The 27,062-nt window shown below is 44.2% G+C and overlaps 1 protein-coding gene across 2 annotated transcripts in view; it reads right to left on the bottom strand.

Annotated features, from left to right (window-relative positions):
* Positions 1-11,501: 11,501 nt before the first annotated feature.
* Positions 11,502-27,062, bottom strand: part of GPC6 (glypican 6) — a 1,155,513-nt gene continuing 1,139,952 nt past the window's right edge. For both annotated transcript variants that reach the window (XM_043534545.1, XM_007066216.4), the window contains one exon: positions 11,502-24,056. In XM_043534545.1, the coding sequence (XP_043390480.1) occupies positions 23,854-24,056 (203 nt within the window). In that variant the 3' untranslated portion in view covers positions 11,502-23,853. The remainder of the gene's footprint in view (positions 24,057-27,062) is intronic.

The raw sequence follows: 27,062 nt of genomic DNA, 5'->3' as shown, positions 1-27,062 counted from the left end.
AGCTCTTTTTGTCCAGCATGTCTCCATGTTCAATCACACTGCATTCACAACCTGTTACTGTCCAGGTTTTAAATTCTGAGCCATTTTTTGCTTTTTTTACACACATGACTTTACAAATTACAACTGTGTGACAGCACGGGCTCTCAGCTACCAGTTCCTGAACACTTCAAGAAATGGTTTGTTTGGGTTTTAATGGAAAGCTGATATTCTCTTTTACCTTTCTGGGTCTCCCAGATTAGGGGAGGCATATGGTGGTGGGCTTCATGGGACCAGAGAGGTAGTTGCATTCCAGTGGTGGGAGAATTGATTCCTCTTTCTGTAGTGTTATCAAAATGACTTGGGATCTTTCTGGATACAAGAGACAACAGGTGACATTTTCAAAAGTTCTCAAAAGTGTTCCATTTTCAAGTGTGATTTAGGGCTTTAGCAGCCCAAGTCGCATTGACTTTCAGTAAAATTTAGGTTCATAAGGGCTCGATTCACAAAGAGACTTAGGCATGTAGAAAATCATTGGGATTCACAAAGCCTGAGTTAGGTGCCTAGGCCCCCATAAAATGTATGGGGAGAGATAGGAGCAGCAGAATGGGATCCACAAAAGGCAGCACACCAGGTTCCTTGCCTTATCTAGATGGTGGGAGGTGCCAAGATGAGGGGTGTGTGTTAAGCTGCCCCTTTCTCACATATAGGTGCCCCCCTCAGTTTGGGATTCGCAGCTGCAAAGCCACTCTTGGTGTTAGGCACCAATGCTACTTGTCTTAGGAGGAGAAGCTCACTTTTACCCCAGTAGTTAGGGCGATCACCTAGGATGCCAGAGACCCGCAGTTCAAGTCACCCCCTCCACCTGAGAGAAAGAAGGAATTTGAACGGGGATCTGCCATCTCTCAGGTGTGTGCCCTATCCATTGGGCTTGTCTGATAAGGAGGGGAGGTCGTCTGCCATCTCTCCTGCTGAAGTTGTTCCACTGTGGCTATATTATTTTAAAAATTCAATGGCACAAGGCAACTGGATCCGGTGTCTCCCACATGAGTGCTCTAATCACCAGACTAGAGAGTCGGGCTCATGCTCACTCTGTCTCTCGCCTGATGACTCTCTCGTTATTTATCCACAGTAGAACAGCTTCAACAGGCGAGATCAGGGCATACCCATAGCGGCACCAGACCCACAGATGCAAAACCTGCAGCCAGATCTCCACTGCTACCTCCCTCCTCCCCCACAACCCACCTTTCAAGATCCATTGATGCTACACATGCCTATCGCAACATGTGGTGTACCCCATCCAGTGGGCTAACTGCCCCAATAACAACTATGTGCGTGAAACTAGACAATCACTGCGCTCTCGAATGAACTCACACAGGAAAATGATAGAAGACAAAAACACGCTATCAGGTGAACACTTTTCACAACGTGCTCACTCTCGATCTGAGCTATCAGTCCTCATCCTCAAAGGAAACCTGCAAAACACTTTCAAAAGATGAGCCTGGGTGCTTAAATTCATTACTCTGCTAGACGCTAAAAATCAAGGACTGACCAGCGTCACTGGCTTTATGGCTTATTACAACAATCTCTAAACCCCCTTTTTGTCCTCTGGCTGCAGAGCTGTTATTGTAAGGACTATTCAAGGTAGAGTGGCTCATTATGCGATAACTACTTATGCTGAACCATAGGCACTGACTCCGTGGGTGCTCCGGGGCTGACGCATGCCCAGAAAAAATAATTGGGGGTGCTCAGCACCCGCAAGTCAAAGCTGTTTGGTGGCTGATGGGAGGCGCTTGGGGCATGATGGAGAGCAGCGAGTGGGTGGAGGAGGAGGAGGGAAGGCGGAGGAGACGGGGCAGGCAGAGGCGGAGCGCAGGCAGGGTCTCAGGGGGAACGGAGCCTTGGGGCAGAGCGGACATGGAGCACCCACCAGGAAAAATAAAAGTTAGCACCTGTGGGCTGAACAATCTGTTCCACCTTGCATTTTGCAGTGACGCTAGGAGTACCTTTCCCAGACCCGTGGAAGATCTCGGTGTGGCTAGAAAGCTTGTCTCTCTCACCAATGGAAGTTGGTCCCATAACAGATATTACCTCACCCACCTTGTCTCTCTAATATGCCATAGCCTAGTGAATAGAGCACTCAACGGAGAGGTGGCAGAGCCCTTTTTGACTCCCTTCTCCTCATCAGGTGGAGGAGGGGACTTGAACACGGATCCCCCACATTTCAGACAATTATCCTAACCACTGTGGTAAAAGTTACAAGGAAGGTTCCCCTCTACCTGGCTGTTTCTTTGCGAACTCGCACACGGGGGCCAATCAGGTAGGCAGGCTCAGGCCCTGCAGGCGGGGAGGTGCGGGAATGCCTATTCTCCTGGGTTTGTGCATCTCTCTGAGACTGAGTCATCTGAACACCTGACGTGTGGCTGCGGTGCACATGAGCAGAGGCAGAAACATATGTGCCTAGGAAATGTTAACTGGAAAAAGGTAAGTGCCGAACAACTTTAGGTGCCTACAGAGTTTAATGGCAGCAGAGCAGGGCCTTTTTGACTCCCAGTGGGACCTGATTCTGGGATTTAGGCACCAGTTAGATGTCTAAGTCCTTTTGTGAATCTAGCCCTAAGTGTCTCAATCTCTTTTGAAAACAGGATTGGCTTCTAAATCACTTGAACCCTTTGAAGGGGTTTTCCCTATATAAGAGCTAGAATGTGTCAGCACCTTTTGTATATTTCATTAGTTTTGTTCTAATGCACTCTTTTCAATGTATTGTAAGACGGCTTAATCTCCTGCCCCTCAACCAGGATTAGCACATTAGACTGGGAGTTCTAAAAGGGTTTGTATTTAACTGAAACCTACGTAGCCCAAGGTCCAGTGTGCTTCAGTAGCAGTGGTAGGAACTACAAGTTGTGGACCCCAAACTTCTCCATGTTGGGAGATCTGCTTGGTGCCTGCCAGGAAGTATCCTCTTCCTGAGGCCCAGCAAGAAGTTTCCGCACTGAAGCTGGGAGCCTGAGGCAGGCAGAGAGGAGGCTGCTGGACGTACACCTGGTCTATATTTCCTTACAGAATAAAACTTTGTTCCTCGTGGTTTGGCTGAGGGGGTCTGCTCTGAGGTGAATATGCACTGCAGAGCACACTGAGGAACCTCAAGCCCAGTCCCCCAAAGTTGCATGAAAAACCACAAGGCAGCAGGGGCGTCATTTTGGGAGGGTGGGGGGCACCTGCCTCCCCCAGGTTTCCTACGGGAGGGTTGCTCATGCGACACGCACCAGCCCCAGGCGCAGGGCTGGCTCTAGGCACCAGCAAAACAAGCAGGTGCTTGGAGAGGCACATTTCTCGGGGCAATATTCCGGCGCTGGCCATGCCGCCTCTAGAAATGTGCCCCCGCCGCCCCAGATCGCCTCCGCCTGCTCCCCTGAGCATGCCGCTGCCACTCCACTTCTCCCCCCTCCCTCCCTCCCAGGCTTGCCTCACACCAAACAGCTGTTTGGCACATGGCAAGCCTGGGAGGCAGGAGAAGCCGAGCAGCGGCACGGTCGGGAGAGTCGGCGGTGGTGGAGCGGAGGTGAGCTGGGGCGGGGAGTGGTTCCTCTACCCGCCCCCCCCATTACTTCCTGCCCTCCCCCGCCCCCGCTCACCTCCGCTCTGCCTGCTCCCCTGAACGCGCTGCCTCTCCCTTGCCTGAGAGGCGGGGGGGAGAAGCGGAGCGGCGGCGTGTTCAGGGGAGCAGGCGGCACGGCGGTGAGCTAGGGCAGGTGGTTGCGGGGAGGGGGGAGCCGCAGGTAGCAATGGGGGGGGCGGAAATGCGGCACGCCGGGGGGGAGGAGGCGGGGCCAGGGATTTGGGGAAAGGGCTGGGAAGGGGTGGAGTTGGGGCGGAGCCGGGGGCAGGCATGAAAAAAAAGGGGAGGGGGCGGCTAAAAAGTTTTTTGCTTGGGGAGGCAAAAATCCTAGAGCCGGCCCTGCCCAGGCGGAGCTCTTCCCTGCAGTGCCGTGCAGGCATGTCCCCTTCTCCAGGAGTCGGGGTTCTCTGGCTGTGGCGCCTGTGGTCAGCTAGTCTGCGGCACTAGCTCACCCGCCCCGCCCCCTGGTCTGCCTCCACCAGTCAGCTGCCTCTGGGGGCGGGGCAGGGAAGGAAGGAGTCAGTCAGCGTGGGAGGGGGAGCACAGAGCCCCTGGTGGTGGTGGTGGGAGCATAGGCTACCCCGTTGGGGGTGTGTGTAAAGGATGGGGGAAGCACAGGGCTGCCAGTGGTGGAAGGGTGATGCTGGATTCTGGGGAGAGAGGCTGGGGGGGAAAGGGGAGTTAATCTCCAGGGGAAGGGAGAGGTAAGGGAATAGGGCTGTGCCCTGATGGAGGGGGCAGGGAGTGTGGGAAGAGCAGCTGAGGGGGAACAGTCCCTGCACAAGAATCCTGAGGAAGGGGGAGCTGAAGAAGGGTGGGGGGCTAGGAACAAGTAAGTGGATCTTGGGGATCATTTGCCCTCACAGAAGCAGGGAGCCCCCTCTCCTCTGCCTGGAAAGAGACAGGGGACAGATCTTTCTGGTCCAGAGCCATCATGTCCACTAAAGGTTGCAGCTTCAAGGGCAGGTGTGTTTCCATGCTGTGCTGCAAACTCTGCCAGCAGGCCCTGAGCTCACAGGGGATGAGGGCTGTGCTGCTGACCAGCACAGAGGTTCACCTGTACTCCACCGACATCCCACCCACCATGTAAGTCCCCTTCAGCTACCACCAGCAGGCATCTCAACAGCTGATGTTACAGTAGCACCCAAAGACCTTACTCAGTAGGCGTCCCCCATTGTGCTAGGGCCCACACAAACAATTAAGAAGGTCCCACAGATCTCAATCTAAGCCTTATAATTCCACATGTCAGGCAGGGAAGTATTATTATTCCCATTTTGCAGCAATGGGAACTGAGGCACAAGCGTTTAAACACAGAATGGTACATTATATATATATATATATATATATATATATATATTCTCAATAATAAACAAGACTCATTTTTCCCCCCCTCAACTTTAAAATGTGGCATTTTCTTGGTGTTTGTTTTTAAATATTCTCCTGTGAGAACTGGAACTCAATCACTATAGTGTTGTGTTTCAGAGCCTTCTGGAAACTAATTAGCCTTTAAACAGAAGTGCAGGAATGACACTGAGAATGTCACTCCTATTTAAAGTCAGTTTCCAGTCTCCTATTATTTGTAGTAGGGTGACACCCCTAGAACCTGCAGCAGGTGCAGTATAAACTCACGGGGCCTTGCCCTTGTAGGATGTTTTCAAAAGTTAAAGGATCTATTCCAAGCTTGGTGAACTGCAAAAGGTAAGTAGCCTAAATAATAGAAAGTAATCTAGATTTTTCTACAGTTAGTTCAATGATTGTATTCAAGAGTTAGTAACAAAGTAAGAATATACATTAAAATTTTAAACCTAACTAGTGTCACTTAAGTGACTTGCCACAAGATGTCAGAATGTGTTTGTATTAGAGCTGGAAATGTATTGCAACTCTGATCCCCATTCTGCTACTCTACCCTCAAGATGTGCCTAGCCAATGCCTTAGATGAGGGGTAATAAGATTGCTCAATGGCACGTCTTGTATGTCCAGCCTGAGAAAAATAAATGTTTGTCTTTAAAGTCTAGTTGTGGTCAGAAAAGCAGCTCTGTAAAAATGTCACCACAATCAAATACACTTACTTTCTCTATTTCATGTCAGATCTGTTTATTTTATGTATACAAATTTGCTTTTATTCTTAATGGTGCAGGAATCAACATCAGTCAAGGAAAGCAAGCTGTATTCTGTTTGGCCTCATACATCAACAGAATTGTTGAATGCATTACTGGTGAAGATGAAAGAAGCAGAATGAACCCAATTTGGCTTTCAGGGTTAAGCAAGGGCAGGACTTAAAAAATCTTTCTTGTACATTGATCAGATTTAATCTAGAGTCAGAGGACGAGTAACGTGTTTCTGATATCTGTGTTAAGGCTTCAAAACTGATACCTCAAGGCTTAGGATTCGCAATATTTTGCTGTATTATCTCCTGATTGTTCTAAACTTACATATAAACTTAAAATATGGCTTTAAGTGGTGTTTGTATATTTTTCTTTCTTTATATAGGTATTACATACAGTGCTCCTATCAGCTAATTTCTAAGTTATTATCTGCAAAAATACTAGAGTTTTCAGGGGCCTAAGTAGCTCTTGGAATCATGGTTAAAATTGACTCCCCCCAAAGTCTGAATTGGCACCCTAAGGCAGACTTTTTCTACCTTGAACAACTTCATTCTTAGGATTGCCAATTTTGGTTGGATGTATTCCTGAAGGTTTCATCACATGACATATCTTTAACTAAAGATTCATCTCTTATTCCTGGATACTCCAGGACAATCCTGGAGCGTTGGCAACAACTGTGCTGGTGAACAAGTTGGGGGACAGTTACGCCTCAGAGTGATTTTATTGCCTTTTAAGAACCTTTCCTGACAGTTAATATTAGTCATGGTAGCAGAGTCATTAGCAATAGTGCAGGGGCTGCCTGCTGTGTCACAAAGTGTGTGACAGGAACATTTGTGAATAGTCCCTCTGCTCAGTCTTGTAATGATGTGCTGGACAGCATGCACTTTCAGCATATTCTCTGCACGTGAGGATTCAAAAATCTGGTTTGAAAACAGCTTCTCTAGGCAGTTTATGGCAGCCAAATTCATAGACAGATCGTGCCTAGACTTGTAACTACCTTACACTGGCCATTGGTGGCTGCTGAGAGTGCCTAAATGATGTGTTTGACTTTCTGGGCTGAGAAGCTGGGATTGCTGCTATTGGTAATACTTACAGTCACATCCAGAGCACTTTATAGTATCTGCGAAGAACGTTTTCAAACAGTAATGAATTAATTAATTACTTCTTACAACCCCCCTGCCAGGGAAGGGAGTGTGATTTGATCTTGTCGATGCCATTCTACAGAGCTTTGTTTTGTGTGATCCATATTAAAACAAGAACCCTATAGGCTTCTGTAGTAATAGTGTTTTGGGCATTGGGTGGAGCATTAATGACCTAACAGTCAGAGGGATGCTTGTGAATGCTATGTCAAATAAGGATGGACAAGGAAATGCAGGTCTCTTACTCCCTTGGCCAAAGACTAGATATGATGATTGTGGCTAGTAGCAAAAAGATAGAGTTGTGAAGGCAGAAAAAATAAAAATGAGTCTTTCTTGAAAGTCAATAGCTGTTAGTATGTTAGAGTCAAATGCAGTAACTGAAATGGGGCAAAAAAACAAAAGACCAGAATTTTGGATTATGATAGACTCTGCTTAATGGGCACATTCCCACATTCCTTAAAGAATCAAGCCCTAACTTGCCATTAAAATACTACTGTTGTTCTACTGTATGTACTCAGATATTGGCTGATGGCCCATGTATAGTAGACTTATGAACAAACTACCTTACCTTGCCAAGACAGATATTTATTAAATGGCACAAAAGACAAAATAAAATCATAGAATCATAGAATATCAGGGTTGGAAGGGACCTCAGGAGGTCATCTAGTCCAACCCCCTGCTCAAAGCAGGACTAATCCCCCATAGTTGTCCCAGATCCCTAAATGGCTCTCTCAGGGATTGAACTGACAACCCTGGGTTTAGCAGACCAGTGCTCAAACCACTGAGCTATCCCTCTATCAACATAAAATGAGTCCTCAAATTCTCTGATTCAGAATGTAACTGGAAATCGTGGTTTTTATGGTATCATTGTCAAATGGTCTTCTTAGTTGTAGTCAAAGGCAGCTGTCTTCATTATTTTCAGTGGCAGCAATCCCTCGTAATAATCCCGTAAATAAGCAGAATCTGCAAATTCTGACTGAAATTTTAGACCTGATATCTTGGTTTATGTCAATATATATTGTATATTTTGAAATGGGGGCATGGGGCATCAGGGCACCTCCATAGTTCTTCATTTCCCTAACATACTTTAGCGTCACATACCTCACTCATGAATATAACTCATCCAACCCAGAGGATACTATAGAAAGAGAGGTTCATAAAAGATTTGGAAGATTCATCTTATCTCATCACTCTTCCAGTGCCTGTGAATCATGGGCTTGATAGGCTGTAGAGAACACCTTTCTTATTCAGCTAAGAAGAAACCACAAGACACAAGCCATGTACTTACTTTAGATATTTATTGTAGTCCATCAGAGGGTATCGAAAGCCCTGTTTTCAACCCACCAGAATACATTTCCTTCATGGAGTAAAATGAAGGTGATAAGATGAAGAACGGGGAGAGCTGATGAACATGGACAGCTTTGTATTAAATAGAAATGAAGAGGACAATTGTAATGTCAGAGCAGTTACAGTTTTATTCTTTTTATGGTAAAGCAATCTAACAAAACAATACCATAAAAATAGCTAGAATGAATAAGGCATGTCAAAGTCTTCACTGAGGTGTCAAGTATATATACATACAGTACTGAATATATTAGCAACAGTGTAAAAGATTGCCCCACACTTTATTACTATTGTTATTAGGAGCTAATAAAATAAGCATCATATATGGAGTTCTGCAAATGGACACTGAGGAAATAAGCACAGAACTTGCTAGCATCAAGCTTACTGGGCCCACTTCTCCTCCCCTTGGAGTCAATCACACAATTCACATTGGCTTCAAGGGAAGCAGGACTGGAAGCCCATATGGCTTCGCGAACAAAGATATAAAAGGAAAGTGCATATTTCTTTGTGAACCCACCATTTAACTGAAACTTCCACTGAGAGGTGGTTTTCTGATCCTCCACCACTTGGCAACCCCAGACTGGGAGCCCATTGTCTCCATTTCGGTAAATCATTTGGCCATGGATTGTAGGATTGTTTTCTAAAATGATCATCAGGGCTGAAGGAACTCTGGGAGGGAGTTGCACAACGGGGTCCCAGTCACCTGGTGGGGAATGGTTTCCCCTTGGTCTATGCCATCCTCATACCCCAACAACCATCTCTGGTCAGAGACTACTTCAATATGTGCAACTGATGACTATGTTTTCCCAGTAAAGACTTTTCATAATAGCAATAAGGACTTTTCAGCTGAGTTCCTGATACCTCTGGATTTCGAGGTACTTAACCATGGATTCCACCTTTTAATGCTTTAGAGGTCTGATTATCTCAAGATAACAACACCCTCCACTGTATCTTTTTACTTAAGTGAGAAAAGTCTCACCATTTCTCCTAATCAGATTCAGACCAACTGGAAACAAAAATCTTCCTAAACATGTGCTAAAGTGTCTTTGCAGCAATACATTGCTAGAGAGTGTTTAGTATCTACTCTGAAATGTGACCTCTGGGGCCTTATCACCAGAACTAAAATATATTACTTAATGTCGTCTTCACAAAAAATAGGTCTCTGATAGTGGTCAGGTGATTGTTGACTTGACTCTCCAACAAGTCATTACAAATGCTTATGCTTTAAAATATGCACACGAGGCAGCAGTAGAGTAACACTATGACAGAAATAATTTTGCCTAACACTTTTGTCCATGAAAACACATATTCATGAATATATGTATAGTACGAAGCAGGAAAACGAACAAGGTACGATCTGTCTGACACTGGCAAAGTTTGCAGGCAAAAGGCAGGGCAAATCAAATTATTCTTTGGGAACATTAGTTATTGTCTCCATCTGTTGTTGAATATTTGAATGGGACCTTAACTCTCAAACTGTGCTTTAAGCACTTCAAGGGGCTTTTCCAAAGACAACAAAATAAAGTATTGATTTTGAAAATAAAATCTGTAGCCTCTTCCAAATGCCTTTGTCTAACAACATGATATTGCACCAGGCTTGGCTGCTTTGCCTGGAAAGCAAGATTTAATAGTACATGCGAATATTTTAGGAAGATGCCCAGTTACAGACACGAGTTTGTGTTAACAGAATGTTAATGTCAAGGTGGATGAAAAAAGCAGGCTCAGCAAGAAAAATATAATGACTGTAAATAGACCCCCGACCCCCCAAAAAACTCTCCTTACTAATGGACAGGAACACAGCATTTCAGGGTCTAGCTGCTTTATGGTTCCCAAATATACTGGCTTTAACATATTTGACCTGACAAATCATGAGACAAACAGGCTTGAGAAGCACAACATTAATAATATGCCTTGAGGGAAGAAATGACACTTACATTCCCGAGCACTGCCTTGTGAAACCCTTATAAACTTTCCTGTGCTGGACTTAGTACAAACTCACAGGTCAATGGAAAAATAATGGGCCAAGCAGTGCCCCTCTGAGGACATCTGGAAAATGTCAAGTGCTTCCCTTCCTTGTATTTGCTGAGGATTCTGAATTCATTTTTACTAGTCAAGCCTCCCTGGAGCAGACTGTTAGGTAAGGGAAAAAAGTGTGATTAAGAAAATCTAGTAGCTGCAGAGGTAATTTATTGTGTAGCTTTTCTGTAATGTAGTTCAGGCTCTTGGATAATGGGTAGGGAGAGTATGATTAGAAAGCTGTAATTCAGTTGAGGGGTCAGATGCTATCATAAGCAGTGAGAGCAAACCTCATGTGGCTTATGCATGCTACCATCAGAATCCCAAAACAGGACGAGAGCTTTGATCATCAATATCTCACCCTATTCATTTTCTGGGAACATATTTTTTAAAAAATAAGTCATCATTTGAACAATTGTTCCAGCATGAAAATTGAGATTTTTTTTTTGAGGCATTGGTGAGCTTTTACATTTTTTTGTTCAAATTGAGAGCAAGAAATGACAAACTTTCTAATGGCAAAGCACAAAGATGTACAAGTCTGGGATGATTGCTAGGTTGTTGTTTCCTTTTTTCTTTTCTTGGTGTGGGTGTGGGTGTGGGCATACTTAACAGCACTGCAGATACTATTAATAGCTGCAGTCTGATTATTTTCCACAATTATTCTACAGTTGCTGTGAGAACTCTGTCAGAGACCCAAACTCTAAACTGCTATAAAAATCAAATTCCAGCCCAGGCTTCTACTGACCTATTAGGTCTCTGTCAGGAAAGTGGCGGCAAAATAAAATCCTTTCAATGACTCTTTTATAGTGCATACTGGGTTGTGTGTGTGTATGTAAATGGGAATGTGCCCTCTCCGCAGGAATAAGAAATGGAAAACATAACAGGCACAAATAACGCTTACTTGCTGGAAAACGAGGAGCCACGGCAAGCATCAGTCAGATGCAGAATGGACATATTAAGGCTACAGCTGTTGGTTCTGACTAATTTAAAAGGCCAGCTGCACAAAGGCAGATTGGAAACAGAGGATAACCCCACTGAGGGGGCTCCATGGGAAGCAATCTGTTACAAAGGAAGCTGCACTTTGTTACTACGAGTCACCTCTACAAAACTAGTGAAAATCAGATATGTTCCATTTTTGTGATTATGTTGCTTTCTAGTGGCTATAAACCCTACTGACTGGCTAGCTAATGGATATTTTCCTGTTGCTGAAGCAGCAGAAACTGGTTTTTGACAAATGAGTAGAATTTACTTGTAACAAACATATTAAAACTTAACGGTATCGTTATCTGAGTGCCAGTGTTCTCACTCTCCCTGTGCTATATTAATCCCCTTCTCTAGCATCTCTGCCTCTTATTGATGGGCCCCCTTGTCACATTAAACCTCGTTAAGGCAGCCACCTGTAGGGGCTGTGCTTCAGCCCACTGCAATGCAGCCCTTGACCTACCTCATGGCAGCTGCCATTTCAGGACAGCTGGTCTTGAGTGCCGTTCTTCATGCCATGCGTGTGCTGTTTGGAGGGCAGCCATGGGGAGTGTTGGTGGCCAGGAATTCATTACATAGTTAGCCACTAAAAAAGAAAAGTTCACAGCTGCATGAGTCTGGATGTACTAACTGATGGGTGAGAGACTAAGGATAGCAGGGACCTGACCCTGCCTTGCCTTGCACCTTGTTTAATCATTTACATCTGTGCAAACCCAGCGTCGATTTGTCAGCACTTTACACTCAAAGGGGAATGGCCCAGATCCACAAAGGTACTTAGGCACCCAAACCCGGGTTTAGGTGCCTAAGTCCTAGTTTGGCTCCACTGTGAGCCACAGAACCTTCATTAAACCTTGTAGGCACCTAAACACACTCGGTGTCTATGTTTTCAAGGTAAAAGTTCTCTAAGTGCCTATGTTTCAGCCTCTGGGCATGTGCACTGCTGCATCCCTCTCATTTAAGTCCCAGAGCAATTCACAAACTGGTGGAAGATAGATGCTTGGCCACCTAAGCTGTGTGGAGGTCCTGATCTGGTAGGCAGCCTCTGTGCATATCTATCAACTCAGGCTCTATTTGAAATCTGATGGTGGTAGTGTCCACCTTATAACTTTTAGCCCAGTGGTCAGAGCATTCTCCCAGCACATGGGAGATCCAGACTCAGTTCCCCCCATCTCCTGATGGGAAGAAAGATTTTGAACAGGGATCTCCCACCTCTCAGAAGTGTACCCTAACCACTGAGCTATGGGATAGCCTGATACGGGATTCCCTCATTCTCTTCTGTTGAAGCTGTTCCTTTATGGATAACTAATGACAGAGTGATTGGTGCAGGGAGACTGGGCCCCCCAGCTTCTTCCGCCTGCCAGATGGGTCCGCTAACCGCTGCCCTACAGTTCTCTCCCTCTCATGCTCTCTCCCTGGCTCAGTGGCTGTTAAAGTATTTAGCCAGAGTGGAAAAGCTTCAATAGGAAAGACTGAGGGATTCCACCACACTGGAATATTCCATCGCTCAGTGGTTAGTGCACTGTCCAGAGAGGTAGGAGCTCCCTGCTCAAATCCTTTCTTCCCCCTCTCTGTCAAAGAATGTGGAACTGAATCTGGGTTTCCCATATCCCGGTGGAGTGCTCTAACCACTGGACTAAAAATTATAAGGTGGGGAATGACACCTCCTCCTCCTTTGTGTGGAGGTATCTAACTCATTCCAATAAGAAGAGCCTAAGGTGCCAGACTCCAGGTCGGGGGTTACCATTTGTGGAGATAGGCACCTCCCTGAACCTGTCTCCATGACGGGGAGGGGCTTAGGGCACATCCCTCTCATGAGCATCTCCCACTGGGTAGCTTAGAAGGCTCCTCACCTGGCATGCTGGTTTTTGTGGATTGCAGTCTAAAGTGCCTATCTCTCTCCCCCGGCATTGTATAGTACAAGTTGCAACGCCTACATCTCTTTGTGGATGTGGGCCTGGCTGCTGAGCACTGTTAAATATTTAGTCCTGCCATGAGTGCTGGGGACTGTATCAGATGACCTCTTGAGGTCTCTTCCAGGCCTATGATTCTATGATTCTATCTGGCTGACTCATTTAAGTGCCTAAATGATCCATAGAGGTATGTATAATGTATCCGTATAACATAACGCTCACATATAAACATATATATATATAATGATATAATAATCATGGTATAAACATAAACGGACAGACACTCGGGATGAAATTCTAAAAACAACCCCAAAGAGAAAACCAAAACATCTCACACAGTATTGACTGCAAACTTCTGCTGCTGTTGTGGCATTTTGAGCTAATTCTGGTTTCAGCAAATTGGCAAATTCTCTGCTGGCTTTGCTGGATGACCAGAACAATAGGACAATCCAAAACACAAGGCAAGAGAAAGAAGCAATATTTTGCCACAATGGAACCACTGATGTAGAGTGTTTTCTAACAGCTATAGTAGTACACCCAGCTGTCTGAGTCTGGAAAATAAGGGGTGAAGTTGGGGGTGGAATAGATCCTGTCAAGAAGAAAAAGATGTGAACAGGATTTTAACTGTTATTATCTCTTCTGGCTGCAGCATGTTGCCAAATTAAACATTGATGCAGAGCTCTCCAGAGGCTATTTAGAAGGAAGATAGAAAGTCACCTCTGTGCTGTTTTGTGAAGTGAATATGACCAGCATATGCACTAGTCTTCATTCTAGATGAGCTGATGGGTTCAGGAAAATTGGCCATTCAAGCCAGACAAGATTAGGTGACACTGAGAAGTGAGTGAAACAAGGTGGAGAGAAATTGATAGTTGCCTTCTCTCTCTCTCTCTTTCTCTCCCTCTAATAGCCTGCAAACCGTGCTAAAGTGGGTGCAAGAAATACAGCATTTGTTGGGCAAAGCTTGTTTGTGTAATTCAGTTTGACCTATACTAAACTACAGAGTGACATGGGCAAATGGTGCTTAGTGCATTTCCTTAACAGACATTCATATAATTAATCTTTAGTTTCCAAACACACATCTCCAGGGGTTTTCCCCATAACTCATGTTTCTCTCAGTGATCTGGGGTGAGGTCAGTACTACCTTCAGCTACCAGTCTGAGCATCAGCTGGGAAGATGGAACACCGTCTCATCCACTCCATTAGGGTAACAGAGATGTATAAATAAGGTCCACTGTGGGCTTTAGAAGACAGCTCACTGGACACACTTTGGAAATGAGTCATTCAAATAAACTCGTCAGAAATGATGGGCTTTGGGGCTTACATTATTTATGCTTCTTAGAATAGGGACTTCGGAATCACTTAGTTCTGTTTCAGAGAGCAGAGCTACAGCCTGGGACAGAAAGATACAGGACAAGACAGTGTGCCTGTAAGGCCTAGCATCAGCCTAGCAAACTTCTCTGAGCTAGGAAGCCTTCAACTACCTGCATGTTGGGGAGCTGCCAGGTAGGCTGTAAAAAGTGTAAAATGAAAGCTATCTAGCCAGGAGAAGCCAAGCAAAAGCTGGACAGTGGTATTGTAACTGCCTTACTCCTTATGCAATCCTGTTGATTCTAACTCCTTTTCCTCTTTACATCACAAACTTGCTGTGTTTCATTCTGAAATCCCTGCTTCTCCCAATTAGCCACCAACTATCCCTCCAGCCTTTTTGGAAGAACAAATAAGACCGTCTGTGGACAGAATACAGATACACTGCAAGAATTCTTGCCTCAGATGATTTGAGTGGGCGTGCCAAGTTCAGCGGAGATATCGGAGCAGCTCATGGAGTGACACCCACACAGCTGTCTAAATGACTGGCCTCTAAGGGCTGGTTTACACTACCGCTTAAGTAGATGTAACTTATGTGGCTCAGGGATGTGAAAAAGACACCGCCCTGAGCGATGCAAGTTACAGCGACTTAAATGCTATCTACACTGGCACTATGTTGGCGGGAGACGCTCTCCCACTGACACAGCTTCCGCCTCTCGCAGAGGTGGAGAAATTATGCTACTGGGAGAGTGCTCTCCCATCGGCATAGCGCGTTGTCACCAGCAGGGGTGCAATGACGCAATTTTTATAGTGGGGCTTCTGAGAGCCACTGAACCAAACTGTAAACCCTGTACCTGTATATAACAGAAACCACTTCAAGCCAGAGAGTGCGGCAGCACCCCCAGCACCTGGAGTTCCAGCACCTATGGTCACCAGACATGCTACAGCGGCACAGCTGCATGGGTGCCGCTGCGCTGACATAGCGCTGTCGTGTAGCCTTGCGCTAGCTTTTGAGAAGTTACATTTCTTCCCTTCTCTGCTACTCAGAACTGAAAGTCAAATACTGCACTCCTTTCTCAGGTCAAATGCTTACTGACTTTTAGGGAGACTGGATTTGTCTTCCCTGGGAGTTTTGCCTAAGTAAGGTCCAAGAAAAGTCCGGTAGATTGCAGCTTAATGTATTTTAGCTGAAAGGAAAGAATCATAGAATATCAGGGTTGGAAGGGACCTCAGGAGGTCACCTAGTTCAATTCCCTGCTCAAAGCAGGACTGATCCCCAATTAAAGCATCCCAGCCAGGGCTTTGTCAGGCCTGACCTTAAAAACTTCTAAGGAAGGAGATTCCACCACCTCCCTAGGTAACGCATTCCAGTGTTTCACCACCCTCCTAGTGAAAAAGTTTTTCCTAATATCCAACCTAAATCTCCCCCACTGCAACTTGAGACCATTACTCCTTTTTCTTTCATCTGCTACCACTGAGAACAGTCTAGATCCACCCTCTTTGGAACCCCCTTTCAGGTAGTTGAAAGCACCTATCAAATCGCCCCTCATTCTTCTCTTCCGTAGACTAAACATCCCCAGTTCCCTCAGCCTCTCCTCATAACTCATGTGTTCCAGTCCCCTAATCATTTTTGTTGCCCTTCGCTGGACTCTCTCCAATTTTTCCACATCCTTCTTGTAGTGTGGGGCCCAAAACTGGACACAGTACTCCAGATGAGGCCTCACCAGTGTCAAATAGAGGGGAATGATCACGTCCCTCGATCTGCTGGCAATGCCCCTACTTATACATCCCAAAATGCCATTGGCCTTCTTGGCAACAAGGGCACACTGTTGACTCATATCCAGCTTCTCGTCCACTGTAACCCCTAGGTCCTTTTCTGCAGAACTGCTGCCGAGCCATTTGGTCCCTAGTCTGTAGCGGTGCATTGGATTCTTCTGTCCTAAGTGCAGGACTCTGCACTTGTCCTTGTTGAACCTCATCAGATTTCTTTTGGCCCAATCCTCCAATTTGTCTAGGTCCCTCTGTATCCTATCCCTACCCTCCAGCGTATCTACCTCTCCTCCCAGTTTAGTGTCATCTGCAAATTTGCTGAGGGTGCAATCCACACCATCCTCCAGATCATTTATGAAGATATTGAACAAAACCGGCCCCAGGACCAACCCTTGGGGCACTCCACTTGGTACCGGCTGCCAACTAGACATGGAGCCATTGATCACTATCCGTTGAGCCCAACAATCTAGCCAGCTTTCTATCCACCTTATCGTCCATTCATCCAGCCCATACTTCTTTAACTTGCTGACAAGAATACTGTGGGAGACCGTGTCAAAAGCTTCGCTAAAGTCAAGGAACAACACGTCCACCGCTTTCCCTTCATCCACAGAACCAGTTATCTCGTCATAGAAGGCAATTAGATTAGTCAGGCATGACTTGCCCTTGGTGAATCCATGCTGACTGTTCCTGATCACTTTCCTCTCCTCTAAGTGCTTCAGAATTGATTCCTTGAGGACCTGCGCCATGATTTTTCCAGGGACTGAGGTGAGAGGCTGAAAGAGAAAGAACTGCCCTTCCATTACCTCTTTCCTCCTCAGTGAAGAACTAAAACAGAAAAGGGCCAATTTCTGATCTCTTAGCAACAGAAAAACCCCTTCACCACTAGGTGCTGCCTGCTTCCTGAAAGATGTAGCCTGACAGATTTACTAGGGCTGGAATAGGAATAAGGGAATGGAGAGAGAGAGAGAGAGCACTTCTGGTGCACTATGAGACAAAAATCCCTCATGCATATGTGACTCAGCATAATGCTGAAGCTGCATGGTCGGATACAGGTTAAAATTAGAGCTGGTCAGAAAAATTCCACAAATGTTTTTTCATCAGAATTTGCCAATCCATCAAAATAGACATTATTCATGGAACCAGTTTGATTTAAACCCAGGTAGAATTCTATGGGAAACTTGCCTGGTTTCCTGTCAGCCCACCTGCTTGGCTCCTTTGCAGCCTAGCTGGCAGACTGAGGGGAGCCTGCCAGGCAAATTGCCTCAGAGTCAGGGACCCAGGTTTCCATTGTCTGTGGCTGGGAGGTAGCCTGCCAGGCAGATTGCCCTGGCGTAAGGGATCTGCTCCCTTTCACAGTGAAGTTTAAAATGTTTGGTTTTGGTTCTGAATCAGAATGCAAGCAAATAGCAATGTTCTCTGCAAAATGGAATTACCTTTCTCATTGAAATCTTGGCCTCATCAAAGTCAACGGCAAAATTCTCATTGACTTCAATGGGGCCAGGATTTCACCCATAAAATATAGCTCAGACACAAATTAGTTCCTTATCTGAAATGTAAAAACAGAGTTGTAAACTACATGGTCCATTTATTAGAAACAATAACTCTAGTCTAAGGGCAATTCATATTACCACTATCAAGTTCTCATCAGATAACCGTGCAAATAATCTGGGTCAATAAATAAGCCCATAAAGATACAAGAGGCTGCTGAAAAAGTTTCCAGGAGGAATATCTCTAAATCTTTTCCCTTTCTTATTTCTAAAAGTTTTGTTTTTAACTACTGCTTCATGAATGCACTAGATTAGGAGCTCAGGCCTGCTTTCTTGTTTTTCCATTTGGTTTCCTGTGCTGTAGAAAAGATGAGAAAGCGGTTAATAGCAAATGTCAGTTGTCTTTTGCTTTGTGCTGCATGTTACCACCAATTCTAGATGTTTGTGTATGCTGTTTGCTCATTCAATAGGGGTGGATAATTGCACATTAATGTGATCATCACAGTGAGTGTGTCTGTGTAGAATGGAAATGTTACTCCATTCAGTGCATTGTTTGTCTTTCGTTAGTAGGATGTAAGCATTGCTCTCTCTCTCGCTCTCTCTCTCACTCTCTGACAATGTATTCACAACACTCTGCATCTAATCCTCAGCATTTTAATGTTCTGTCTCCCTTTGAAACTGCTTCAGCTTGAGGATTTCACAATGCCACTTGATACTGTACTCTCCTTGGCTCTATTCCTTCTTATTCATCAGGCATAGCAAAGTAGAGACTTTGTGGGTTAGTGTAACAAATGCCAGCTTTGTGGTTTTTAAAATTTGGCATTCTTGTTAATAAGTGCAATCCGTATGCATTCTTTTGTTTCCATAAATAAATTTGTGGCAATCTGATTTTCATGGCTGGAATCAATCTAAAACATTCTGTATTTGGTCTTAATGGATTTTCCTTACGTGTAAAGTGAAAGGAGGAGAGTCACAGGAGAGGTGCTGTGTTTTTGTTTTTTGATTTTTGTTAAAATCAACAATGAAAAAAAGTGCTTAAATGGCCATTTAATTATATTGATATTTGAGCATGATCTTTGGGTTGGTTTGCAGCTAGGGACAAGTGATGCTTCTTGTGACCTGGCTTAGCATGTGATTTAGAGCTCTCCATGAACAGTTCTAAATTTTCTAACTATTGCATGGAAGCGGTGAGGGTAGGTTCAGACAATGGTGGGAGACCTTGCATCTGTAAGGGTGCTCCACAGGACAGGGAGACCATCCAGAGCTTGGCTGATCTTTACCATTCATACTCAGATGCTAAAAAGGTGTGGAGAATGATGTGAGCAAAGTGCTGCAATGATAATAACACAAGCTCTCTAGGGAACTGGGATATCTTGGCCTTTACCATGACCTTGTCTGGGGCACATTGTCAGAGTAAGGAAGTGAGACAGTGATTAGGTGAACTTGCCTCATATAAAATGGTAAGGGCCTACATGTATTTAATGGTTAATATATACTTTACATATGAGCTAGCAATATATAAGCAAGCGCTATAAGCCATATAAATGTGGGCTTAGTTTAATAGTTTGGTTCATAAGACCTTTGAATACTCCTTTTTGGGAATGAGTGCAAAACAAAGCCATTTAGTGTACTAATTATCCTGTTCAGTTCTTGACATGTCTCTGATTTGGGTACAGGACACGGCCAAGGTTACAAGGATGAAGATACAATGAAAGGTTAAGATGATCCTGCCAAATATAATTAGGATAAACAAGAAAAGTCCCCAAATCCCTGTCAAATATTCAGATGAATAGTTTTGTTATGGTTCAGAAGTAAATAAGTTATATAATTTAGGGTGTAATGAGGAATCTTATATTTGGTCATAGAACATTATTAATTATTATGTAATCAATCAGAGGGGATGTGTTGATAAAAGTATGGTTTCATCTTGGGTATAAAGGACTGCACAGAGACTTAAGTCTTTGTCTTTGTTTGTGTACAGCTGTGTACTCAGCCGAATCATTGGTTGGTCACCCTCAGCTGATCACTGGAGTGTGGCACCTTGTACCTATGCTAAAATAAACCTTTGGATCTGAACTCTGGAATTAGCAGTGTTTTTTGTCTACTACAGCAAGCAGTGATTGTCTCCTTTGCTAGGGTCTTAAAAGTAACCTGGGGCCTGGTTGGTGGACCTAAAAACCTCCTTATAGTAGGTTCCCCCATTCCTCCAGTTTAAGATGAAATCACAATCCACTATTCCCCAACTTCCTCCTACTCAACTGCTGCGCCCTCCTACATCTCCCCTGACAACCTCTATGATACAGCGATGAGTTGTCAATACAAAAATCTGTAGCATTCTGACAAGGCGGGGACAGGGTAAAATAAATGGAATTAATACCAAAATAAAAAATACAGCGTGCTGACCGCACTATTCATTACCATATATAATTCATTCAAATCCTCCATTTATAAACTGTAAACAAAGCTGCACAGAACTTCAGGATTACGTGACACTAGAGGGCTGTGTAATCCAGAGATTTTGCCTCAGACTCTAGGTCCAGACTTCTAAAAAGTTTATTAGTGTCATTTATTCTCTCTTACTTTAACAATCATAAACAGAAGAGTATTATTTCAGTTGTGGCACACAAAAAACCACCAAAATACTTATTAGGAGTAAAGCGGCTGTAAGTAGAGGCACATTAAATGATCTAGATTCTTGCATTTATAAACACCACTGTTTGTTTTATTTCTTAATTCCCAATTTCATATGTTCTGTTGTTTTAATAGCTCCTTTAAATCTCAGCAAAATGTGATCTGTGAGAGAAACATTCAAGCTAGGGACTCTCCAACAGCTATGTGCCTGACCTCTCATACAGAGGGATCTCCATGTTCTGACATTACCTCACTTTTAAAAAAACAGTAGGAAAACAGATAAAATACTATGGGGAAAATTCACTCCTGGCATAACTCTAATGAAGCCAATTAAGTTAAGCTAAGGATGAATTTGGTTCAGCAGAGCAGATCTTCTGCCAACATCCACTGCTTTTGCTCTCTGCAAATTGAGCTGACACCTCCTGCAAGTCCCCTGCTGGGGATTCTGCTGGTGTGGGAAGATTCACCAGCAGGCACAGCTGGCCCCTATGTCTCCCTCCCTGCCAAAAAGACATACTGAGGTGGGTGGAGGTGTGTGTTGGATCAAGACAGTGGGATAGGTGGCAAGAGCATGCGGGCTCCAGCTATGTGCTTCAGCCAGCAGGCTGCCCTAACCAGCGCCAGAGCTAGTGCAGAGAATCAGGGATCCACAAGAGGCTTGTTTGCAATCTACCCCAACTCTGCTTTACCCAGCAGAAGTTGGATGCAGCAGTGAAAGTGCCTCAATGTAGCTGGGTTGATTTCATTACATAAGCTTCTTGACAGAGCGTAATCGGGTGAAATTGACATAATTTACTGCAGGATAAATGCTGAATTGTACAAGTCAAATTGAATCCCTCATGTTCTGAAAGACGACATGTGAAGTGCAGCAGTGCAAGTAGGGGCCAGTAGATGTGTAGAATGAGAAGGTTGAGGACTAGGGGAGATTTTCAGAGAAATCTCCCTCATGTTCCACTGTATGTAGAAATCAATGAAAAAATCCAGAGGAAAGAACTTCTTAGTGTGGTGCTTACCAGGGGTCAAGCAAATCTGCTGCATGGGTTGGCTTTAACTGATACGGACTGTGTCTACACTAGAGGCCTTACAGCGGCACAGCAGTATCGATGCAGCTGCACCACTGTAAGGTCTCCCGTGTAGCTGCTCTATGATGATGGGAGAGAGCTCTCCGGCCAGCATAATTAAACCACCCCCAGTGAACGGCAGTAGCTATGTTGACGGGAGAGCGTATCCCAATGACACTGCACTTCTGTCCATGTAACTTATGTCAGTCAGGGGCATGTTTTTTTTAAACCTCGACCAACAAAAGTTTTACCGACAAAAGTGCTAGTGTAGACATTGAGTTAACGAAGAAATTTAACTTTAGCCGCTAAGTGTTCTAAAGTGAAGCATGAAGATGACTGGAAACACTGCCCAGAGCTATCTATGCAATGTCTGACATGAACACAGACCCTGGCTATAAAACTGATGGTTTCTCCGCAAAGCATGTGATACTGAATTGGGCCAGCAATGCTGAATTTTATCAAGTTTTAAATAAAAAACAACAACAAACAAAAAATGGAATACAGGGTCTTAAAAACTGACATTTTGTTTTTCTTATTAGACAATATATTGATAGTAGTTTGTAAATATATATATATATTGGTAAAAGTGTTTAAATATACTTTATCCTATTGTGCTGTGTGTTTACTACTTTAATTTAATGGCTAAATTGATAGATAATTATAATCTGATAAGAAAACGAGATTGGAACATATACGATTTACATGTTCAACATCTTAACTGTAATGTGGCTGGCTTACTTTAAAGTGGTTTCATATTTTGTCCTTAACAACTCTAGAATCATTATAAGAACCAGGAAGTATATTTGTAGCAAATCATTTCAATACCTCTGAGAATTTTCACAGAAGCCCTTTGTTTCTTGTTGCGGGGGGAAGGAAGGGTTTGATGTCTGCCTACTTGCTGACACTCATTTACCCACGCTTTAAAAAAGCCTCTATACTCAGGTCATGCAATCTAATGCAAACCAGAGCCATATCTGTGAGCCGTATCCATGTGGGCAATGATTATTAAAGTGGCATATTCTTGAAGCATTTGAGAGTACAATTGCCATCACAAAACAAGTCACACTGCTCTGTGCATTTCTGTAGGCATTTCACACAAACTCACATGCCCACGCGAAAGCACACACACAAAAGGGGTTCTCGCCCCCTTGCAACTTTTTAAGAAACGGACACTGGATATGTAAAAAGGTTGTCTTCTTTGATTCTTGTGCTCACCAGTCATTAAAGGGTTCCTTTCCAGAGCAGCACAAAAAAAGAAGAGCTGGTTGACAAAACATTTTTTTCCTTACAAAGATGTGTCAACCCTGAGCTTGTAATTAAGAAGTTAAAATCTGTGATCTCTATATATTTATATATATAAAAATAGATGATCATACTAAGACTAAGAAAGTGAAAGAAATCTCCATGTCAGTACTATATTTTTTTGTCTTGACTTTTTGTAGCACAGTACCCCTTGTGATACAGAAACTAATGAATGCAAAGGATGTAGTTATGTGTGAAACTCACATATGGATCCAATCACTCTTATCAGTTCATTAAAGTATTGTCAGGTTGGTGGGATAATGAACACAGTAGCAGAAAATTCTAATCAATGTCAAACCTGTGGCAAAAGGAAAGAGATTATATCACAAGATATTATTTTCTGTCCAAAGGGAAGATTTGTTTAGCATCACCACAATTGTTGAGGGGACGCAAGGTGGAAATCTGTGCCAATTATGTAACGATCAGTACTGAAAGAAGCTAAAGAAATAGTGCATCTACTCAAATTTTTACTGGGCATCGAGATTTAAATCATAAGCAACTGTAACATGATATTCTGAGCTTAGTGGTGTTACTATCATACTAAAAGACAAGCTTCTTTTTTCAGCCTCCTGTACCTTCATACCAATCTGATGTTGTTGGCAGATGGAGTGCAAGATATTCACCATTGAGACATACTCTTATTGTTGTGTTAGAAAAAAAAATCAAACTTCCTTGCAATAGTAATGATCATTCTGATGACCTGAATCACTGGACAGAAGCCCCTAGAGGAGGCCTGGCTGTCTGTGAAGAACTTTTGTCTTTTTGTTCCCCCCCTTTTTTTTTTGTCTTTTTGTTTTGTTTTTCTTGAAAATGCAGCAGCCTTAAGTTTGGCCTGATTTAGACGGAAATTTGTTTTCTTTGTTTCTTTCTCTTTTTTTTCTTGTTAAGGAAAACATCACACCGAAAGATCCTTTTTACTTCTGCAGCATAATGCAGCTCAGAAAGTCTCCAGTAATAAAGATCTGAGAAAGAATTCTCTCAAGAGTGGACATTGTCTTCACAGATACCTTGAAAGAAACAGGAAGCAGTTCAGTCTGGCACCTGGTACTCTTTGGGAAAACAAAAAGGGAAGCAGGCTGTAGTACTGCTCTCTTCTCATAGAAAACTGTAAGTATTTGTGGCATGGTCCATTGTCCAAGAGTGTAAGAAAAGGAGCAAGTTGGCTGTTTTCGTAGCTAAAACACAGTCTCTCTGACCAGAACCAGGATTATCTCCACTGTCTCTGCAGTACAAGGATGATGCAGATGATGAACAACGTAAACAGTGATTGGCTAGACTGGATTGCTGAAGAGTCTACTTCTCTCCTGTCTGAGTCAACAGGTGGTGCTTCTGTGGTGATGAAGTCAAACTCTGTAGGACAGATATCATCAGTGCAACCACTTCCGCTTCCTGAGCCACTGGTTTCATCACCTAGCACAGGGAGGTAAGAAAAACAACATAAGAACATAGAAGTCAACCATTCATCCCTCAGATCCATTATTCTGACTTTCAGAGAAGTAGCCAACCCCTCATGTCTCAGAGGAAGGTGGAAAAGCCCACGACATACTTGGTGAATTGTGCAGTGCTCCAAGACTCCAATTCAGCAAACTTCTTTAGCCTGTGTTTAAATCCATCTCTATTCTGCAAAGCAGTCACTAAAAGTCACTGGAGTTTAAGCAAGTACTTAAGTTCTTGATGAATAGGGATGGGCTTAAGCATGTTCTTAACGTGATGGCATGTATGCCCTAAAGCATAATGTATGTTGGTAACCAAAAGGTAACATAGGAAACAAGTATCATTGGAAAGCTTTAGAGTGCAGAGACTGTGACTTTCTCTATGTTATCAACAGCACAGAGAACACGTTTGCTCAATAAGTAATACTGTTATAATACATTAGTAACCTTGCACATACACAGAAAAGGTGATTCTCTTCTCTCTCTCGTACATCAGTGTAAAACACGAGTCACTCTTTCGAAGTCAGTGGAGTAACACTAGTGTAGGGAAGAGACGAAACAAGCACTTTAGCTTTTTTCGCTCAACCCTCAGGCTTTCCGTTTAAGGTTGCTGAACTATGGCACATCTGGATTCTTGAATATATTAATTAGGAATCAAACTGCAAATTGGACCACTTCAATTTATTATGACTGTTTGCAATGATTCCTCTGTTTCATAAACTCATACCTTCTAAATGGGACAGTATCTAAGAGAGGCTTCCATTAATGTCAATTTGCTAGCATGCAACCAACAAGACAACATATCAAATAAAATATTTAAAAAGTAAATAAAAAAACTGGAAGACCAGAAATTATTTGACCTTGTATCATTCCATTATATGACATTAGTCGCTATACTACATTTAATTATGCTAATTTTATACAGGACATTGTGATAACTCAGTAAAGAAGCACTGGTCTCTTAACATACCTTTTTCTGTACATGTATTCTAGCTCTCTAGCAGACCTAGCCTACAATTACAGTGACAATAGTACTACTAGCCAGCATGTTGATTCTCCTTAGCACACCTAATGGCTATTTGCATGATATTTTTTTCATGCATACTATCCTATCTCTAGTGAATCTTCTGTGTACATGTGAGCATAATGCTCATTGTTTTCTGGAAGTTCTTCATCAAAAATTTGGAGAGGGCTACATGATTTTATGTTATGAGATAGCTGATTATTATTTATGTAGCACCAGCATGCTCAGGACTTTACAAACAAGCATGAAGACAATGTCCCTACTCTGAAGAATTTACAGTTGAAATGATTAAAAGTACACCTTTCATTTTATTCCTACATTTAGGATTTTTTTAACACTTCACTCCCTTCCATTCACTTTCTTTTGTGAGATAACAATGCTTTGTTCTCTCTGTTGCATCTGCCCAGATCTTCTTATTGCATCACATCCAGATGTGTATTTGTCTCTGAAGTGAATCTGGCTTCTTTCCTGATATTTCCAAACCTTTCCTTCGCCTGGTCAGCAGTGGCCAAGGCAGTTCATTGTAAAGAACTAGAGTTTAAATTTTTGATTAAGCAAAATGAGACTAAGGATGTTCATGTCTGAAGTTCCGCTGTATCAGATACTTAGACTTTGCGTACAAGACAGAGTTTTTTCGACAAAAGTTATGCTGCTTTAATTAACATGCTGTTGCATGTTTACACTATGTCGGCAGAGTGCATCCACACTCAGAGCCATCCCTTGGGTAGGGCAAATCAGGGTGACTGCCCTAGGGCCTGCGCTTTGGGGGGCCCTGTGCTTCGATAAAATTGGGACTGTCCCACTATTTAGCCATCTGTCTCGCGTCCCGACCGATGTATGATTGGGACGCCATTTGTTCCAATATTCAGGTGAGGAGGTGGGCGGGGAGGTGAGGCCGGTGGGCGAGTGGGGTGAGGAGGCGAATGGAGAGGTGAGTGGCAGTAGGCAGGCAGGAGGGGGGTGAGGAGGCAGGCGTGCCAGCGGATGGCGAGGAGGAGAGCAGTGGCCGGGCAGGTGGGGGAGAGAGATGAGGAGGCAAGCGGCGGCCGGGCAGACGGTGAGGAGAGTAGCAGGAGGGCTGATTTGTCCCAGGCCCCACACCCCCCAGGGATGGCCCTGTCCGCACTAGCAATTCTTGCATCAACACAGAGAGCAGTTGCACACTGTGGGTCCCACTGTGCAACTGGTTGCAGGGTGCTTTGGGACGGGTTTGCAATGCCTCACGGGGCAGGTACAGCGTCACATCATGCAGATTTCTCAGTTGCATCGTTCCATGGACATCCTCCTAGATTGCCGGCGACTTTTCAACTGAAGTGTATGTGGGGGGTGGTTGGAAGGGGAGAGATTGTGGCAGGGAGTGTGTGTGTGTGTGAGAGAGAGAGACAGAAACAGTGTGTGTTGGGGAAGTGTGTGAGAGATTGGGGGAATGTATATGTGAGAGAGACAGAGTGTGTGTTGGGGAAGGGTACGTGTTGGGGGAGCGTGCGTCGTCATGCTGTCTCTTGAAGTTCAGACAGCGGTGTGAGGGCAAGGGGACACCTCCACGCATGAGCCCCCAACTGCACAGCACAGCAGTCTCTCTCCCCCACCCCCCACAGCAGCAGCCCACTCTGCCTGCCGGCTGATTCCACTTTAATGGTTCTGTGATTCCCTCTGAGTTCTCCCACAGCCTCCTCAGCTACCAGGAGGGGCATCCTCAGGGGCTCTGTGAGCTCTCCATGCTGAGGGATGTCAAAGCTTCCCGGGGCTTTGAAAGGGGAGGGGCGTGTGCCTGCAGGGCAACCGAGTTCAAATCAGTGAGCAGAGCGGTCACGGTGGGCATTGTGGGATACTGGGGGAGGCCGGTTATGTTGACATAACGGACAGTAGCACCTACACTGGCGCATTGGTGCTTTAACTTTATGCCTCTCATCGAGGGGGCTTTATTTTGTCGGCAAAACAGCAGAGTTCTTCTCCCGA

Source organism: Chelonia mydas, chromosome 1 (assembly GCF_015237465.2).
Source record: "Chelonia mydas isolate rCheMyd1 chromosome 1, rCheMyd1.pri.v2, whole genome shotgun sequence".
NCBI lineage: Eukaryota > Metazoa > Chordata > Testudines > Cheloniidae > Chelonia > Chelonia mydas.
Note: the sequence above shows the minus strand (reverse complement) of the source record. Positions and strands in the feature narration are given on the sequence as shown.